The 19285-nt window shown below is 37.6% G+C and overlaps 1 protein-coding gene across 1 annotated transcript in view; it reads right to left on the bottom strand.

Annotated features, from left to right (window-relative positions):
* Positions 1-2963: 2963 nt before the first annotated feature.
* Positions 2964-19285, bottom strand: part of SYT10 (synaptotagmin 10) — a 58367-nt gene continuing 42045 nt past the window's right edge. The window contains exons 4-7 of the mRNA XM_072954409.1: positions 11959-12079; positions 8733-8904; positions 6259-6388; positions 2964-3594 (exon numbers count right to left, since the gene is read on the bottom strand). Coding sequence (XP_072810510.1) covers positions 3523-3594; positions 6259-6388; positions 8733-8904; positions 11959-12079 — 495 coding nt within the window. The 3' untranslated portion in view covers positions 2964-3522. The remainder of the gene's footprint in view (positions 3595-6258; positions 6389-8732; positions 8905-11958; positions 12080-19285) is intronic.

The following is a 19285-nucleotide window of genomic DNA, read 5'->3' as shown; positions in this document are numbered from 1 at the left end:
AGTTGTAAAGAAAACAGATTTAGTGGAGAATGCATGACTTTCTAAAATCCTGACAACTCTAGTTTTTTCTTTTTTTCTAAAAAATTATCAGGTAATTAAATTATAAGATGGAAAAAAAAATATGGAACCCTATTCCATGAAAATATATGTCTGAGATGATAATATCAAGTATTCTTTTTAAAGAGGTAAAGAAATAACCATGTGTTCAATGTTAAGATTCTGAGTCCCTTTATTTGTTCTAGTCTCTGGCTCTTTTGACAACTTATTCAGAAATAAGTTAGATTTTGTTTCATGGATAGTAAAGGTTGAGGAAGAAGTGAAATTTTGGCTTTTTCATTTGTGAAGCAATCAATTGTTAAATGAAAGCCTTAAGAAATTGATAAGTTCTTTATCATGTCTCCAAATTTTAAAATAACGAACGTTACAGAGCAAGCACAGGCGGAATGTCAACTAAATATCACAGCCAAATAGGTTCAAATATATTTTTCTTTATCTAAAACCTGAGTCAGTATTGATCAGTTGCGATCTCCCTGCAGTAATTAGAACATGCGCACGCTCCCAAAAACTGCATAAGAAAGTGGGTGCCTGGTTCTGTGTTCCCATCTCGAGATCCCTGGCACTACTCCTGAAAATATGTTTACTGAGCTGTGAATGTATTAATATCATACGTTTTATATGTAAATCAAAGTATCAGAAACAGGGCTGGCCTCACAAAAAAGTTAAAATTGTCAAAAAAAAAAAAACATTATTCAGAAACTAGTGTAAAAAGGCGTCTATCTACTGTTCAGATTTTTGTGAGAAGACTGTATATCCACAAACCAATGTTTTTTCATACTCAATTTCCTATTCTCCTAATTACTTAGTGAGTTAGGTTAAATAAGTAAATAAGTAAGTAATTAAATAAATAAATAAACAAACAAAATAAAAAATAAAGCAGACAAACAAAAAAAGACATCAGTGTTGTTACTCTAATGAATCAACAGTTGTTCATTAGAGTTTTTGTTTTTTAGATTTATGTTTGGCACATCCCTGAATAAATCCCTGAAATTAGGTATTCATAATATATATACCTAAGCTGCAATTTCAAAATGTGTCAATGCTGTCATTAAAATACAATGTCTCACACAAATTAATGGAGAATATTTGTAACATCAAATCTTATTTTAAATAATAAATGAAAAATATTCCATCTTCAATTACAAGTAGAAAGAGGGTAAGTTACGTTTGCACAGATGTGTGGCTATGCAGAATGAGGGCACGTTGTATTGCAAATGGTAGGATTACATTTTTATAATATGAACTATCATTTTTAATAATGCGTGAAATCTGAGTTGTGAATTTTCTCTCCTTAAGCTCTCTCAAGGATTAACAAATACTCAGCCGTGATGGTTTATTCTAATTTCTAGGAAATTTTTTTTAAATTACTTTAAACAATTATTTTAATCTATAATAGCCATATTAAAGTCCCCTGGTTGGCTGGTTGGTTGCATTTTTCCATCATAAACATTGACTTTCTCTCCATAGGAGGAAAAGAAAAGCATGAGCTTCTGAGAATAAATAAAAGTCCTTAAAATATGTTTTCAGGTGAAAATAATTATTACACTAAAGTACGAAATATAGTTGCTAATTAATGGTAAGCTGAAGCTATTCCTACAAACAATCATCTCCAAAAACGTCATTCTATTAAGCCTTCCCCTTTGACTATTTTACTTCTCAATAAAACAGAGAGTTACAAAATGGAAGTGTCGTCTTCGGTCTTTCTGGCGACAGCAAGTGGTTCTTTTAGGCTTGATAAGGTAACCAGGTATTTTCAAAGAGGTTTCTTTGATTATTTTCAACTAGAAAATGTTAACCAGCAATACTTGTTTTCATTAATATAGCACAAGTAGTTTTGAAAAATTTTAGGGAATTGTGTTTGCCTTAAACGTGACTGTGTAAAATATCTACATTTTAGTTACTGGTAATACCACCATCATATGAGGGATGCCAACACACAAAATGTTAAAACTTTTTATTTTTTCCAATATTTAGAAATAGGAGATTTTGCTAAAATCAAAATTCTGTAATTGCTGATAAAATTTTCTCATGCAGATGACTATGTTTTTATGTTCTAACTACAGATTTTCTTGCCTTTTGGGATTCTTGGGGGGGACTCCTTTAACTTTCCATCTTGGGATAAGCTTGAAAGATACACTATCCATGGCACTGAACTAAAAAGTAAGGTTGGGATCATTCAATATAGATACCTTCCAATAGGGCCCAGCAATGAGACAATGAAAGATTGGCATGATTTAAAGGAAAGTTCTGTCATGTAAAAATATTTGCATAGTTTTTACAACTAGTGGTCTGATCCTTGACCCTCATGAAAGCAAATGCCTTTCATAAAAAGACAGTGGGTCAGGGCCTTCAGAGTTTTTGTTTATTTTTATTAAATGTTGAAGTTGTATTATTTATGGTATAGTTCTATAATTTGCTGAAAAATAACTCATCCTTTCTTTAAGAAAATATCCTCTTCTAAGGATTAGCTAGCTTCTGATTGGGTTTAAAAGTCACCATTACTGCATACAGTCCACACAAGAGCACAGACATTTATTGTACCTTTGGTGTCTGTTATACCCAGAAATACAGGATCTATGTGATAGCTTTGTGTCACAAAATAAATATGTCACAGTACTGGAGAAACTTACAAACACTTACGAGTTCTGATTCTATTCACTTAAGAATACTAATGCTACATTTGAGTGTCAGAGTAACAGAATCTTTAAAATACCAGTTAAACAGTGCTATAGATATTTGAACTAATACAATTTTAAGACAGTATAAAATAACCCAAATGGCTCAATCTCTATTTTCCAGCTATTAAATATTACTCTTAAATTTATGCTCAAAAACGTCCTTTAAATTACAGATTTTTCTCTCTATCTTAAAGAGTGAGCTTGAAAGAAAAAGTTTTGAGTTTAGCAAGAGCCAAACCTCACCAAGGAAAGATTCTGCTGAGAATGAAAGAATGTATTATCAGACAAGTAATATTAATTTGATTATGTAAGGGTTTAATACTGTGAGAGTGAAGTTCAAAGTTTCCATTAAAGTTTATATAGAACCATGTACACAACTAGAAATGAACATAGTTTTAACAAAGTCCAAACCGTACACATGTGACATGTGCTACTTTACGCAGCAGAAGCATTAACAATACTTAATTTTAGGTAAGTATGGATTCTTTTGAAAAAAATGTATTTCCTTGCTTATGCAAAGAATTTACAACTTATTAAAACACTCTGTGCTAACAGGCTTATGGCACGAAGAATAAAATGCCTTATGTAAGTAAGAACCATTAATATTCAAGTAAAATACACCAAGATGTCCAAAGTTAATAAGCAGACAAAAAAAGTGAAAGTTGCGCACGAAGTTTGTTCATGATCAGGATACATTTTAAATGAGGAAATCAAACCTCTCACTCTTTTCTGATCTGCTGAGTACACGGTCCTGCGTCCTTACTATAATGGTCTTATTTTGGAGGCATTACGGTGTGGAAGGTGGTTTGGGAGATGAACAGGATCCTTGACTATCAAAACTGGTCGCCCGGCCAGGTAACTGAAAGATAATAATTTCATCATTTAGTGTAAAAAAGAAAAGTGGGTAGTAGTTGTTACCTTCTAATAGTGAATATTCACGCATGACAGGCAAGTCTCTGAAGAGAAGACATACATGATCCTCCGTGCCGTTCAGAACTCACCTTCTCAGGTAACGTAAGGAAACACAAGCATCTCGCAGAGATGTAACAGAGCATGGTACGTGGATGGCTTTGCACAGCAACACTGTGCAGGCGCAGTTCATGACTGCAGATTCATTTCACATTCTATGACAGGCTTTTAGCCCTTATTGTAACATAATTAATGATTTACCGTAGCTGGGGTAACTGCCAGGTAAGAGCAAGACGGTTCATGACACAAGAGACTGCATTCCACTTGCTCTAAGGCAGGAAGTGACTTTCATAGGGGCAAATCAATGAAATGAGAGGGACTGAGTTTGGAGAATGAGAGCCACGGATGATAAATTACAACTTCTCACAGTCCCTAAACGTTAAATGTGTTTGGAAAGTTTAATTACAACAGAATAAACTTTTGTATCTAGGTAGATGCAGTCAGATTTTCCAAAGGATGCTTTAGTCTCTGTCTTAGCAACTTACACAGCTCTTGAATAACTGCTCCCTCCTTATTTTAATCCCTGCTCTGGCAACAAGACACATACTTACACACTCATCAGTTTCCCAAAATGCAAAATCCAGCCTGTTCTCAGGTTTCTGGTCCCTAGGTTCTGCTTGACCAGTGATGTGGATGTGTGAGTTGACAAAAAGGAGCTATTTGCTAGAGAAAGTCCATTTACATAATCTTTTTGGCCCACTTGTCCTCTGATAGTCAGCTGCTAAAAAAAAATACCTGGGCTCTTCTGATGTCCATATTGTAGCTTACTCTTCCTGTGTGTCCTATGGTGACAGTAGTGTCCCCATGTTCTCAGACACAAACACATGCCTGTTCCATAGCTCTCCTTCACCACATAAATGTGTAACTGCTTATTCAACAGTCATAAATAATTATAATACGCCTTGGGTAACACAACCGGTCCTTTCATTAGTTAAAAGTTGCTGATCACATTAGCTCATTTCTCCTTGCGTCATTCCTGTGGACTCCGTAGGAGGCGCATTTCTGTTTTCATTAAACACAGAGAAATGTCACTGTAGACATTGTAAGTGGTCTGCCCAGGATTAGGCAGCCAGCCAAGCAAGGTACTCTCATGTCTAGGCTCTTAGAATTAATATTCACCTTTCAAACTTTAAATAAAAACAAAGCTGACAATCAGGAAAAGGATGATAAAGCAGCAGAGTAGACGTTATACTGTAGACAACGCACGTTGTCAAAATGAAACGACCACCTGGCTGAGGTGGACTCAGGGCTTGTTGAGCTACTACCTGGGGGAAAGTGCTGGGTGAACGTGCTTTTGTGTGTATTTAATGTGAATCATACAAGATTTACGTTAAATGACGAAGTGAGGTAAAGATCTGGAACATTAACATACAAAAACACGTATCTGTGATGGCGGTTCACGTCTGTTGTCTGAGCATGTGCTGTTTGTACAGTGTTCGTTGAATTTTCCCTATAAATCCTGAGTCACAGGCCGCGGTCACATTTCTGTGACTAAGCTAAGCTTAGAACCCAGGCCCATGGACATTTAGTTAACTCCACTGCCCTGCCTCTCCTACTCAACCTGCTGCCTGGACAAGCAGCAGGGTCTGGTCGATGGGCGAGACGGCGCTGTATCCTGCACTCACTACGTGGTTATCGATAACTTGTTACTGAATTGCATAAATTTCATCCTCTATTCCATACATCCTTTTCTCAACCTGTATTACCTCTCAACTAATCAGGTCATATAAATTACTTCCTTTGTGACTCTTTAAGATACATTCAGTGTATTGAGTAGACTGACAATTAACTTCATGGCTAAAAATCCTGCTAGAAACGGATACTGATATTTCTCCTGGCTAATATAACCATTAACATCAGTTGCAATCAGAGCAAACCTGTGCAGTAGTCTGGACTAAGCACTTAACATTCAGCATTTTGTTTAGTCTTACTCTTTGAGTTTACTGTATTACAGAGGAAAAGCAGAAACGTGGAGAAGACAAGTTTTGCCCAAGGTTCTCCAATATGTAGTCACACAGCAGACAGAGCCAGGCTTTCAACTCCTGCAAACTAATGCCTCAGTATTCTAAAAACCTGTGAGGCCTTTCACTCCCTGAGCACAGCGGGGGGCTGCGTACATGCCCCCATACACAGATGAGCGGTGTCAGATGACAGCGCCTCTGTTGAGGGCTTCTGAGGAGGTGCAGTGAGGCGGCTGCTTTCACGAAAGGCAAGCAGCAATCCTATTTCCAGTGAGCAATGAATTTAGTTGATTTCTCCATCTTTCACTGATATAAGTCTTCATACTATGCCAAGAAAATCACAGACTTGCAGTTTTTATGGGCTTACTGTCAAAAGGAATACCAAACTCAGAAAGTTTAGTGGTTTTTACAAACCAGCAAGGCACACAGAACCTTGCATACTGGATTATAGAGTCTGTGGGACCAAAGCAAGAACAATGCCTGTTTTTTTTTTTTAAGTGAATATATAAAATGTCAGTGAAATGTTAGCAGATAAATAATATCTAAGCAATAGATTAAAAAGAGAGCAGACGTCAGAGAGCCCCAGCGCTCACCTCCAGCAAGGGATGCCAGTGTGTTATCGGCTTGCGGTGATAAGCCAGCATCTCGTTCCAGTGGTCTCGCCCAAGACCCTCAGCGTCCAGTCCTGCTCTACACACTCCTATGACCTCGTTGTGTCCCACCCTATGATTTGGAGAATATTATGCTTTCAGTCCAAATTTCAAAGATTAATGAATTTTTGTACACCTTAGCTGCATTTTAAACATATGATTTAAACGGTAGATTCTGTGATAAGTTCTACATAATTTTATGTATTAAACTAGGTTCAGGTCACATGAAAAATCTTAAGTAACCTAGAATTTACTAAACAGGATTAGCCTTCAAAACTGAACCTATAAAAGGAACACACACAACAGTTTCAGCGCCTGTAACTTGAGCACACTTCACAATAGGAAGAATGGTGTGAGTGAGAAATGACAGCAGGTCCTTACCTACGTGATGAGTTTCTTCCTTGGAAGCAGACCTATTAACTTTAAGTGATGTCAGTCAAATATCATTCTTTCCAAAGGGCCTGGATTTCTCACCAAGAGTTTAAGACCCACTTTCTTGTATAAATAACCATAATTAATTGACTCTAAATCGTATGTCAGTGAACATTACTGCTTGCACCACAATTAAACAGGGCAGGGCTATGTTCAATACCACGGCATTTGACTTATTTTTGCACAGCACCCAAAGCATACTGAACAACATTCTTATTTTCTATTCATGTCTTGTTTTCATAGCAACAAATCCAAATAATGATAACTAATGTTTCTGAGAGCTTATTATGTGCCAGACACTGTTCTAAGTAATTTAAATATACTGACTCAATCCTCACACCATGACCATGAATATCATTATCATCATCTCATTTTACAGACAAAGAAACCAAACACCTAGAAGTCAAGGGACCCACTCGCCTTTGTACACTTAGTAAGAGGCAAAGGCAGGACCTGAGCCAAGCACATTTGTAGTTAGGTTGTGTCTCAAGAATGGAATGTAATTTAAAGGCATTTTCTCTGGGGTTATTCGGACAGACATCTCTAAGGAGACTTCTCAGATAATTGTAGGACTTTTCACTTCTTTTTGCCTGTCATTGATGTAGAAATGTCCTTAATATGAAGTTTCCCAAACAAGTACGTTTTTCAAAATCACTTTGAAAAAATTTTTCTATTTTATATACTGTCAGTATCCATTTCCCTAAAATTGTTTGGGTGACAAATGCTCAATTGTATCTACCTTAATCTGTGCTGTGAGAAATTAATAGGAGTAATTTTTTGGGAAAACAGAATGATGACTTGTGATGAAAACATTACAGCATTTTTAGAGTTTGCCATTTCAACTAATTCAAGATTTCTCTTTCTCTCTCATTCTTTAAATAGTGATGGCTTTTTTGTATACAGTGATGTAAACTAATTTCAAATAGATGGTATAAATAATTTTCTTTTTCAGTGTTTCATTTTTCTAGCTCTCATCCAGAGGATACAGTTTAATGTCTCTACGTTATAGGGTCCTGATTACTAAAGGTTGCACAATAATATAAAATAGACACTCTTTGAATACTTGTGTATGTTTATTCTGTACCATTTGTGTTATCATTAGGACAAAATAAATGTAGTAAGACATTGTCTACGTGCTTAATTCTGTAGGTTAAACATACAAGATTCCTTTCAAAAGTCTTATAAATATACAAAGCAAAATAATCAGAACAATATAGCAAGGGCCAAATAAGAGACATAAATCTTCAGTGGGACAAAAGTTCAGAGGAGGAAGAGGCTGGTTAGCCGAGAAGGACACAGAAGTGGTGACCTGATCAGGGCCGAGCAGGGCAACATTTCAGACAAGGAAGGGAATGGGAGCTACAGCAGGATGAGGCTTCAGAGCTGCACTCAGGAGTCTGCCATTTGCTTTATGAAAGGGGAAGTGATCAGAGGGTGTGAGCTGGCAGAACTACCCACAAAGCGATGTTTTATTAAGACTGGTGGGAAAGCATCAAGGCAGTATCCTTGTGGACACCATTCACCGTCCACTCTTAATACCCACTGTTCACAGGTCCACATTGTGCTCAGGTTTTACAAATGGACAAGCGACTCTCTAAGGGACAACTCGCCCTTTCACATGACCAGTTAACAGTGGAGCTCAGGTAAATATCATGACATTCACATTCCAGCCCAGCTGGGAAAGCAAAATTGGCTGATCATAATTTCTGTTGTTACTATAAAAAGACTTCACAAAAGAGCTTTCTACAACGTTATCATACAACTTCCACACTCGTTCTCTCACCAGCCCAGGTATCCTGTCCTTAAGAATGACATCTTTGGGGAAAGAAAAAAGAAATGTTATAACGTGGGGAAAAATGAATTTTGAATGAGTAATTTTTTCCCTCTTCCAATTTCAATGAAAACTGTTAGAGCAGAAAATAACCTGAAAAGTTGAACTGGATCTACATATGACTAAACGTAGCTGAGCAGAGAGATGAACACACCTGTCGTAATCCATGACTGCAATGGAGAGGCTGACCTGGTCCACGTTCTCTGGAGGGATGTCGAAAACAATGGCCTCATTGTACACGGGGTTCAGAGTGTTTTTCTTTGTAGTTGTTTTTCTCTTTTTCAATCTTCGACCCTCACACATCAGAGACACTTTGACATAAGGATCTAGGAATGGGACGGCAATTTTATTAAAATGAAAGTAATAGTTCAAAGCGTAAGTAAAACCGTGGTTAATTGTTACTAAATAAGGAAAGTGATATATTAAGCCCGTTAGTATTACCAGTTTTAAATTCAAATGACTTAGCTGGGGGCCATGGACTCTCTAAAACTTCTTGCTTTAAATGGAAGAACTTATCTTGAATGAGCTAGAAAAGAATCAACTTGACCACCGTGTTTACTAATGTTTAAAACTCACTAGTTTATCAAGAGCCAATCAAACCTGTAACGTTTCTTTTAGTCACAGCTATTGGAGGGCGTGTTTTGTCCCAGGTGACTTCTAGGGCATGTGATCCTAACAAGAAGATGTGACTGTATTAAAGTTAATTTCCTTCACAGTGATTTAGAATAAGAAGACTAAAACTTACGAAAGAGCAACATTGTATTTCAACAAGTATACAGGATCACAATGAACTGAAATTAGCAAAAACTATATTCATTAGAACCATTTTGAATTGTTGGAAAAAGTACTAAACTTAGAGGTGCCATTTTATAGTCAGAGGGCTTAAGAAGGAGTTTGGATTGAAGGAATGATTACTATACATCATTTATTAAATGCTCAACAGCATACAATTTAAAAAAAGGTGATATTTGGTTTACAGATGTCCTCAAGGAACTTTCCTGAAATGCACTGCCTGTGTATGACAACAGGAAAGAGAAAAACTCAGCTGGAATTGAACTATATTTTTATGGGCCAAAGAGGTCAAATAATTTTTAACAAATTCTACCCCAGTTGACTGACTCGTCTCTACTCTCTTATTCCTGCTACCTTAATAATAACAATAATAATAGTTTTTTAATAATATTTTTCTACTATTACAGTATTGTAGAAAATTATATAGTACCAATCAAAAGTTTCTTTTAAAAGCCTTACTTTTTGCACCTTGTAATACAAAGGAGGCATCGTTTTGGGAGGGAGTGTCAGCACTGGGGTGAGTGTGCTACTTGGTTAAAACAATCAGTGTCTGTTCTGTCTTCATTTTTTTTTTTTTTATTCTGGTCACTCTTCAACTGTAGCACCACTACCTCTTTTCCTCTTTTCATTAATGGAATAATAAGAAAAAAAGTCATTTCTTTAGAATAAGCCAAAAAAACACGGCAACGTTATTTGAGCAAATGAATGCTTTTTATGCTCTACAAAAATGTATCTGTATTATTTCACAAGCATTTCTACTAATGGGCAAAGACATATTTTGTGGCTAGTAATAGGGTATAAAGAGGAATACAAGGCAAAAGAGCAACGTTCAGTGGCTGTTTCCTATTTACATTTCAGTTTTTTTAACAAGAGGAAGTATGTTCTAAGGAAGAAGCTCGCTTTTGTGGTACACTTTTGTATAGGCCTCTCATCAATAGTGGGAACGAGGCCTGGTTTGTCATTTGCTGCCCCCGTCATGTCTCTGATGACACTTCTCTACTAGTGACAAAGATAATTCATTGGCTTCTTAGTTGATTTACAAGCCTGTTGTAAGAATTAATGAGGTGATGTTCTTAAAGCAGGCATTCCCTCAATGAGAAGCTTCATATAAGTAAAAAGTAGTCTTGCACTCAATGACAACTTCAGTGCTGTTTGCTTGTCTCAAAATTTGGTTCTCTTATGATACATGACAGAAAGAGTAAAATAATTTGCACAATACACTCCTTATCTTTAAGTTCTTCAACATTTACTTACCTAAGAGCTTTTCACCAAAAAAAATATGGAATTTACTTACTTCCTCGGTATCTTTATATTTCAACTATGCACTGCAGATTTTAAAAAACGAAGAGTAAATTCATGACATAGTTCAAAAATGAGGTAACAGAGATCGATGTGCAATGAGAAGTGCCCTATCATCTGTCCCCATACCTCTCCACCTCTTAGTTTTTATATCACTTAAGTATTTCTCTATGCAGATATTAGCAACATGAATATATACTCCAAGATTACCATTCGTACATAGAGGGGAATTATATATTTATGCCTGCACCTCAATTTTTTATTCACTTAGTATACTCTGGAGTTCCTTCTACACTAGACCTTAGAGTTCCTCCTACTTTTTTGTGATGCAAATTTAGTCTGTTTTTTTGTTCTGAAGAACCAAACAGCTATTGACCCCCCTCCCCATGTCATCCTTTAATATATCTATACTATTATTTGTTATTATTGAGTTATAGTCAGTTTACCATGTTGTGTCAATTTCTGGTGTACAGAACAATTTTTCAGTCATTTTTTTAACTGAGTTATAGTCTACTACTATTTATTTGTTTAATTTAACAAATGCTTACTGACCTCCCTACTCTGCCCTTATCGTTTCTTGCTTCCACAGAGCTGGGCCAGAGTTCACCTGTTAAGTTATAAATAACCCTCTACAACTGAGGTGACTTAAATGGAGGGACTAAAGAGAATGATGTGGTTTAACTACTTTATCAAAGTTAGCACAAGAGAAATTTCCTTCAAGAATGTCTTTAAGAAACGTCAAGAAGTGTTCATTTACTCTATTATTTCTTTCAGTCCCTACTGTTGTCCAAATTTTTCATGAGAAAAGTGTTAAGAATACAAATGCAAATGGTGGTTTTGGAAACTTGTTATTTCTCTGCAGATCAAGTGAAGGAGATGAATTTGGTCTAAATATGTCTTCATGTGGCTCTTACTGGTAGATTAATGCAAGTTTAAGCTGAATGGCTCAAAGTCCAAGGATCTTCCCTTAATAAGCAATTGACTAGCTGGAAGTAGGGAAGTGTATGGTAAATGATTTATTTTTGAGAAAGAATGACATCAGCAGAGAAAGAAATAAAAAGAGAACCCCAAGTTCAAAGTCAATCAATTTGATGATACCTTTAAAAAAAGTCACAATGGTAAATTAAAGAGGTGTTTGGAGCACGTCATTTGGTAATCTTTTTCTCCTTCTATAGTATCCCACGACAGACAAATGAACTCAATACTTCAACAGCGATATAGAATTTTGGCTAGGTACAGTATTTTCTTTGGGAATATACTCTTGACCCACTAGCCAATTGTGTTCATACCTGACGAACCAGTGATATCCATGGCCTTCAGATTTCTGCACTTGATGACTGTCAATGTCATACGTCCAGCAGTTGGCAAATAACAAAGGGAAAACATGATTTCACCCAGGTCTATACTGTCCTAGAAAGACAATCAGTCATGTTAGCAATTTCAAATACCAGATGGTGAAAACAAAATATAATTGGTGAAAAATCACTTTAATGGAGTATTTGAGTGTCATTTTAAATTGTTTCTAATTGAGAATACAGATTACATTGCAAAAAAAGTGTAGTAAAAAGGGGAAGAAGAAAGTCAAGATGGTGGAGTGGTAGGACCACGAGCTCGCCTCTCCTCGCGACTACAACAAACCATCGAAAAAAAGACTGGAACCTAGCAAAAAAGATCAATGCCTGCAGAGCTGGTGGACAAATGAAAACGAGCATGAACAATTTAGGATCCTTCTCAAAGAGTTGTTTACAGGATTTAATCAAATTATCCCTGGAAAGACAATCTGTGGTAGATTTAATATGGCGGGAAATAAATTGCTCTGCATCCAGGTCCATAGAATTAGGTTCTTAAAAGTTCTTCATGAACTATTAACCTTTGTTGGACGTATTCTTATAGCTCAGGTTCTGATTTATGTAATTCCCATTTCTTTATTCATGGTCTAGAAGTAGCAGGGCCTAGTAATTAAGAACATAAATTTTAAAGTCAGTTAAACTTGAGTTGACTCCTGTTCGCTACTTCTTAGCTGTGAGATCCTAGGAAACTTAATTAAGCTTTGAATATCTGAAACTTCATTTTCAGGTTGAGGAAAATGCCACTCAAAGGGGTTTTAAGTCATTAATTGAGATAATGTAAATAAAGCCCCAGCTATTTAACACAGTGTCTGGCATATGATAAAGCACGTTATTTTCTCATTGCTATATTGCCGTCCCATGGAGCAGTACTTAACACAGATCAGGTGTTCAGAAACACTGGATAAGTAAGAAAAAATTAATAAAGAAGAGCAATTTTTTGAGAAAATTATTAAGAAAGCAATTATGTAAAAATATATCCAAATGGGTCTCCTCTGGGCTGCTGGATTACTGCAGATCCAAAATAGTGAGCAAGAGCTAAAAGGAGAGGGTTGGGGGAAAACAGGAAGTGTACACCCTCCTACTGGGACTCATTCTTTCCACCACAAGGCAATTACTGAGCCTCAGATGTTAGATGCACTGGAAGATGCTGCACAAACCAAAATAGAAACGGTATGACTCTGCCCTTGAAGATCCTGGTTGAGGAGGAAGAGAGAGGGCTATAAAGAACTACGAAAATATGTCTGAATTTTATTTTTATCTGATGCTTCTCTGTTTCTCTTTCTCTCTCTTTTTCCAAGTGTTTCTTCAGGCTCAGTCAATGGGCTGAAGCTCTCCCTCTGGGAGCCACCCTTCTTCCCCTCACTGGACATCTCCCCTTCCTGGAACTATCAATCAGAGTAGGCATATTGTGTTGTAAGCTAGTAAAACTTAAGGAATCCCTCTATAATTCTAGAACAAGATACCAAGGACCACCAAGGAACGTGGCGGGGGTGGGGACAGAGAAGCTAGGAAACAAACAGGAGACACGGTCTCCGAGATGAAATGCTTAGACTTCAACATGAAAGGTACCACGTACAAGCAAAACAAACATACACAGAGACATCCCAAGGATTAGTAAACGAGACCTCTCCACATGTTTGACTGATACGGTTTTATTGTTACACATTATGCAACCTATAGAAGTAATTTTTCTATTTCTCTAGATTTATCATGTGCTTACTGGCTGGAACAAAGACAGTTTGCTGTGTTTGGGCCCATCTCTCAAAGATCCTTTCTCTGAATCCAGCTACAACATCGTTTTGATTGTTAACAAGTACTGGCAAACATAAAGAGGTTAAATTGAGGAGTGAGCAAAGAACTAGCCCAGATAAACTGAAAGCAAAGAGCATGATTAAAGGACATCCCTGAGCAGCTCTGTGTGACAAGCTAGTTTGCTTTTTAGTAGTAAGAAATCTACTTGAATATTTAAGTTCCAAGTAGTCAGGGGTTTTAAGGAAACTGAAATGAACTGGGTGGAGAAGACGAATGTATAGTATGCATGCATGATAACTGCACAAAAGTTTGGTTTTCCAGTAGACTAAATTTTTCCTTCAGGAAGTACAAATGTGAAAGAACTAAAATGGCCTACCTATGGAAAAGGGCAAAATACTCTTTAAGGTAAATATTCTTCAATATTCTTCAACTTTTTAGCTATGAAAGCAATGTAAGAGATAATTAGGGGAAATAAACTCAAAGAAGGTAAATGGGTGTGTGACCTTTAAAAAGGTCCTGTAGCAAATGTAACATCAGAACTCTAGACTTTGGCTACAGTTCTCTGAACTACGGTGCGCACTGGTCTCAGCACCCACCACTGAGTGTCCCAGCTCCAGGGAGCAGGCTGAGTTTTAATGGCTGCCTCTTCTCTGCTCGCCCCAGACCACTGAGGTTTGTAAGGCAGGTCATACTCAGTTTCAACAATCTGAACCTTCTAGTGCCCAGCAAGGAACCAGGAAATAAACCGAAAAGTCTCTAACATACAGCTTATATATAACAAAGTTATGCAGTAAAATTCCTTTATATAAGGAGAATATATCATCTCTTATTCAACACCCATTTACTATTATTTTAGACAAAATCCTAAGAGTGTTGACTTGGTATATCCATCCACCGCAGGTCAAAACTCTCATGTGAAATGTAGAGATGGGGGAACTAGCAGTCCCAGGTTTAGTGAAGGCAGAGATAAATGTTAGCTGTAAAGACACAAGACATATAAAAAAGAAGCAGATATTCTAGAAAGGATAGAAATCTAGAATCATTTTCTCTCAAGGGCACCTAACGCTAATAATGCCCCAGTAACTTAAAAACAACATTTTATTACAGACTGGAACAGTAATTAATACTTAAAATGATGACTCAGTCATTAAGCCAGGGAAAATTCTCTTATATGTTTTGTTTAAGAAGATAGAGAGGTGAACACTCTTTTTTAAGAGTTATTTTTATCCAAAATCCTTGAAATTTTTGAAGTGGTAATTTTGGCTTAAACATGAGAAAGATTTTGAGTTTCTGAAAATTTTATTTATGGATAATCTCATTTACTACAATACTATGTAAACATGAACTTCCCATATTAACCTTTGAAAAACTTTTGTGTCTTTGGGCAAACAACCATTTGAAAGCCTGTAAGTGTAGGATGTCATGTTCCATGAAATTTCTTTTGGGTAAGAAGACTTTTATTTCATTCTTATACACATCAATTTATTTGGTGAAACGTTCACAATGACAGTCGTCTAACTCAATACTTGGAAAAGGGTCTTAAGGAAACAAGGAACTCTGACGCTGAGTCAGGGACTGCACATTTGGTTTCTTCGACCTGGTTCCACAGACAAGAGATGGGGCAAAAAAGATCATTTTCTGACGACTGGCTATCGTCAACCTCACAAACACGGTCACGGTTATAAAGTTTTCTTCTACGTTCTGTCTCTCCAAAATGAAACTAAAAGCCATTGGAAAGATAAAGTGATATACAAATAGTTGCATTGCACATTTTATTTCAGGACTAACTGAACTAAAACTAAGATCAAGCTATCGCAACTCAGTGTGAACATGGAGAGGAGGCAGCTGGAAGGCTCGATAACTAGTGAGTATAATAACAATGGAATCACCCCTGGAGGGAAATAGTCATGACTCTGGGGCTGGAAGGATTAAAGAGATGGGATTTCACAGGGAAGATGAGGAACAATGCTGCATGTGAGGGCTACGTGTAAAACTCAGAAATAAGAACGGACAAATGTACGTTGAGAAGTACGGAGTTTGGTGACATGATGGAGGAGGTAAGGCTAGATGTAGCTGGTCTGGTGACTTGTCTGGGCAATAGGGAGCCAAAGGTTTTGGTAACATGGAACAGCGGGGAGCTTAGAAGAATGGAGAGGGCATGGGTTCAGAAAAACCAGAGTTAAAATCCTACATCTTCCATGCACTGGTTCCCAAGTACATAGAAAAACCACTTTATCTCCTTGAACTTCAGTTTAATCACAAGTAAAATGGGGATAATGACATCTGCCTCACAAGGTCGGTATCATGCATGTTAACGTGCCTGGCGTAAACAGGCACTCAGAAATGATGATAATGAAAATCATATTTTTTTTAAAGTTTCTTTATTTTTAGTAGGCTAGATTAGGATGGAAAAAACCAGAAGGGCCATTGAAGTAAACAGGTGTGCGAAGGTGTTGGCTGAAGGAAGGTTTGAATTCAGAGATATATTAAGAAGAATCATCAAGACTTATTTTTTTAAAAATCCTTAAACAAACAATTGGTTGCCATGGTGACAGCAGTCATCACAACCACTTAGCACCCTGAATGCAGCCTGCCTTCCGCATTTCCTGGTTGGTAAGAAACAGATGGTTTTCCTCACATTGTTAAGTGATGTGTTGTGGGATCAAATGAGCTGCTTCTTTGAGTTAGTACATTACTTCATGAAATGAAGCTACAGTGAAATACAGACCCAAAGTGGGTCTACCGAATCCAACTTATAGTAAAATACTTACTTCTCTCCGACCTGCACCTCTCATCCACCTGAGAAAATCATGGAATTTAACCTCAACATTTAACCCCCTTGACCTCAGTTTCTTTGGTGTAAAATGATGGTGTTCAAAGAGATAAACTAGTTTATTTTCTAGCTCTAAAATTTTGTAGTCTTAGGCACCAGTAAAATAAGGACTAAATAGGATACATAGTTCAGGTATGTTCAGGAACGTATGGGCAGGTTCTTTTAGACTTTGCTACAGAGCTGGCAAAGCCTCACTGGAAAGACCAGAAAGGTCAACTCGTGTGAACAGCTTGATTTCAAGTTCCAGAACAGGTGGTCATAAAACATGGCTATTAATGAAATCTCCAGACAGCGTGGCTTAGATGAGGAGGGATACAGCCCTTAAGGCAGACAGCAGAGGCTTGATTTAGCTGGGGATTCAAGAGAAAAGACCGGGAGCGGGAGGCGGGGGGTGGACATAGCTCAAGCGGTAGAGCCCAAGCTTAGCACACACAAGGTCCTGGGTTCAATCCCCAGTGCCTCCTCTAAAAATAACATAAATAAGTAAATCTAATTACCTCCACCACCCCCACGAAAACAAACAAACAAACAAACAAAAGTTTTTTAAAAGAGAGAAAATACCACACTAGACAGTAAGTGTGCAATGTCATTTATATTGTCTGCTGTCTCTTCTGAAAATTTCCAGGGGATCGTGTTTCACTCTGATACGTGTTGGATGCACAGGGCCTACAATAGAGTCCACACTCGTCAACACGACACATGGAATCCCTAACAACCCAGCCCCGAAGTTGTTTCCTACCTTCGTGTTACCAATTTCTTTAACATTTTTTTTCTGTTGTTGTTGGAGGGGGAGGTAATCAGGTTTATTTATTTATTTTTAGAGGAGGGCTGGGTATTGAACCCAGGACCGCATGCATGCTAGGCATGCGCTCTGCCACTTGAGCTACACCCGTCCCCTCACGTTACCAATTTCTTGTTAAACTCAGTAAACCCCAAAACTCTGCACTCCAGCTGTATCAAGTGCCCTGTCAGCCTCTGAACAGTCATCCATTCAGGAGCACGCTTTTGTGTTCTGAGAACATCCAGAACGGCAGACACTACTCTAGTCACTGAGGGGACACACCGATGATCAAGACAAAACTTTCCTCCCCGTAGGGCTTATTTGGGATTTTGGACACGTCACATAACCTCTCAGAACATCACATAATTAATCAGGGGACAAGCTGGAATAAAAACATAGGCCTGCGTATTTTTTAAGTACTTGCTTTTTTGGATCCAGTGTTGTAAGTGCTTTGCGGAGGGATTCTTGGATTTTAGTTACGAGAATAGAGATGAAAAGTACCTGATTCTTCCCGTGAGGATCTAGGAAGCCTTCAGAGGCGGATGACTTTCAATCTGAATCTTGAAGAATGACTGATGTGAAGGGAATTAAAAACAGAGGGAGCAGCATATAAAGAAGCTGTGAGGGGAGGCTCTGGAGTGTCGAGCCACGACCAGAAGGTGGACAGAAACCACTGGCTCTGGCAATGCCACTGGGTAATTTAAATGGCAGCACAGTGGCCTTATTGTAAATGACCCTTTCTCAAGAATACTTCACTCAGATCAACCCCGTTTTTCTCCGTAGTCAGGATGACATCCATGTTCACGGCTAACAGCAATTACCTGGCCAGGGTGCATTTCAATTTAAAGGGACAGCATACAAAGATAACATGTGTCATGGGCCCAGTTTGCAGCCTGACACATAGCAGATGCTCCAAAAAATACTATTTTTTTTCTTGTTTATAACTGTTTTTCTAGGGTCAGTGACTGATCTGAGGTCGATGCTCAGTAAAAAAGTACACTGAATAAATAAATCATACGAGCATCAGGCTAGGTCTTGACTTCAGTGGTAGCAGGGACATCTACCCTTTGAAGAAGTGAAGACTTTCCAGTAACCAGAGAACAAGTGAGCAGAGGCATTGTTTATGAGAGTTGAAGACTGTCAGCAGAACCCCCTAGAAGTGTGCACGGGCATGTCCAGTATATGGTGGCCCTCAGGGAACAATAAACACAGTCAGAACACTTGTGAGCCATTTAAAGGTACACTAAGGATTTGGGAAGCTAAAGTCACAGGATTCTTATCTAGCAGTTTTACTGAACTCTATTTGTTTATATGTCACTTTATTATTATTTTAATTGAGTTATAGTCAGTTTACAATATTGTGTCAATTGCTGGTGCACAGCACAAAGCTTCAGTCATACATGAATACACATGTATTCGTTTTCATATTCTTTTTCACTGTAAGCTACTACAAGATAGTGAATATATTTCTCTGTGCTATGCAGTATAAACTTGTTTATCTATTTGTATGTCACTTTAGTGCCATCTGGTATTATGTTCGCTATAATTCCGTAGAACATTGGAATTTCAGAATTAAATGTATCCCTAAGGTGGACAAAATGCTCTTTTATTTTGTGCACCTAGCCATCTCCTCCACTCAGCCAGCACAAGCAGCCTAGTGACGATGGGAAGCAAATGGGGAGGGAGAAGCTGTTTGACAGAATACAATTAGGAAATGTAATTAACATTACAACCCTTCTCCAGTTTCTAGCCCACTTTCCTCCTTCTCCTTCAAAGAATCCCAATTTTCATACAACACTTCCTCCAGGCCCTTCCTCTCCCTCTCAGTGATTCTGATTAAACTAGCTTTCATCACGTTCAATTGTTAGAGCAGGCAGACAGCCAGATATGAGCAGAGAAAG

This window comes from Vicugna pacos, chromosome 34, assembly GCF_048564905.1.
Source record: "Vicugna pacos chromosome 34, VicPac4, whole genome shotgun sequence".
In the NCBI taxonomy this organism is placed as follows: domain Eukaryota; kingdom Metazoa; phylum Chordata; class Mammalia; order Artiodactyla; family Camelidae; genus Vicugna; species Vicugna pacos.
This window is presented reverse-complemented; position numbering and strand designations above follow the sequence as displayed.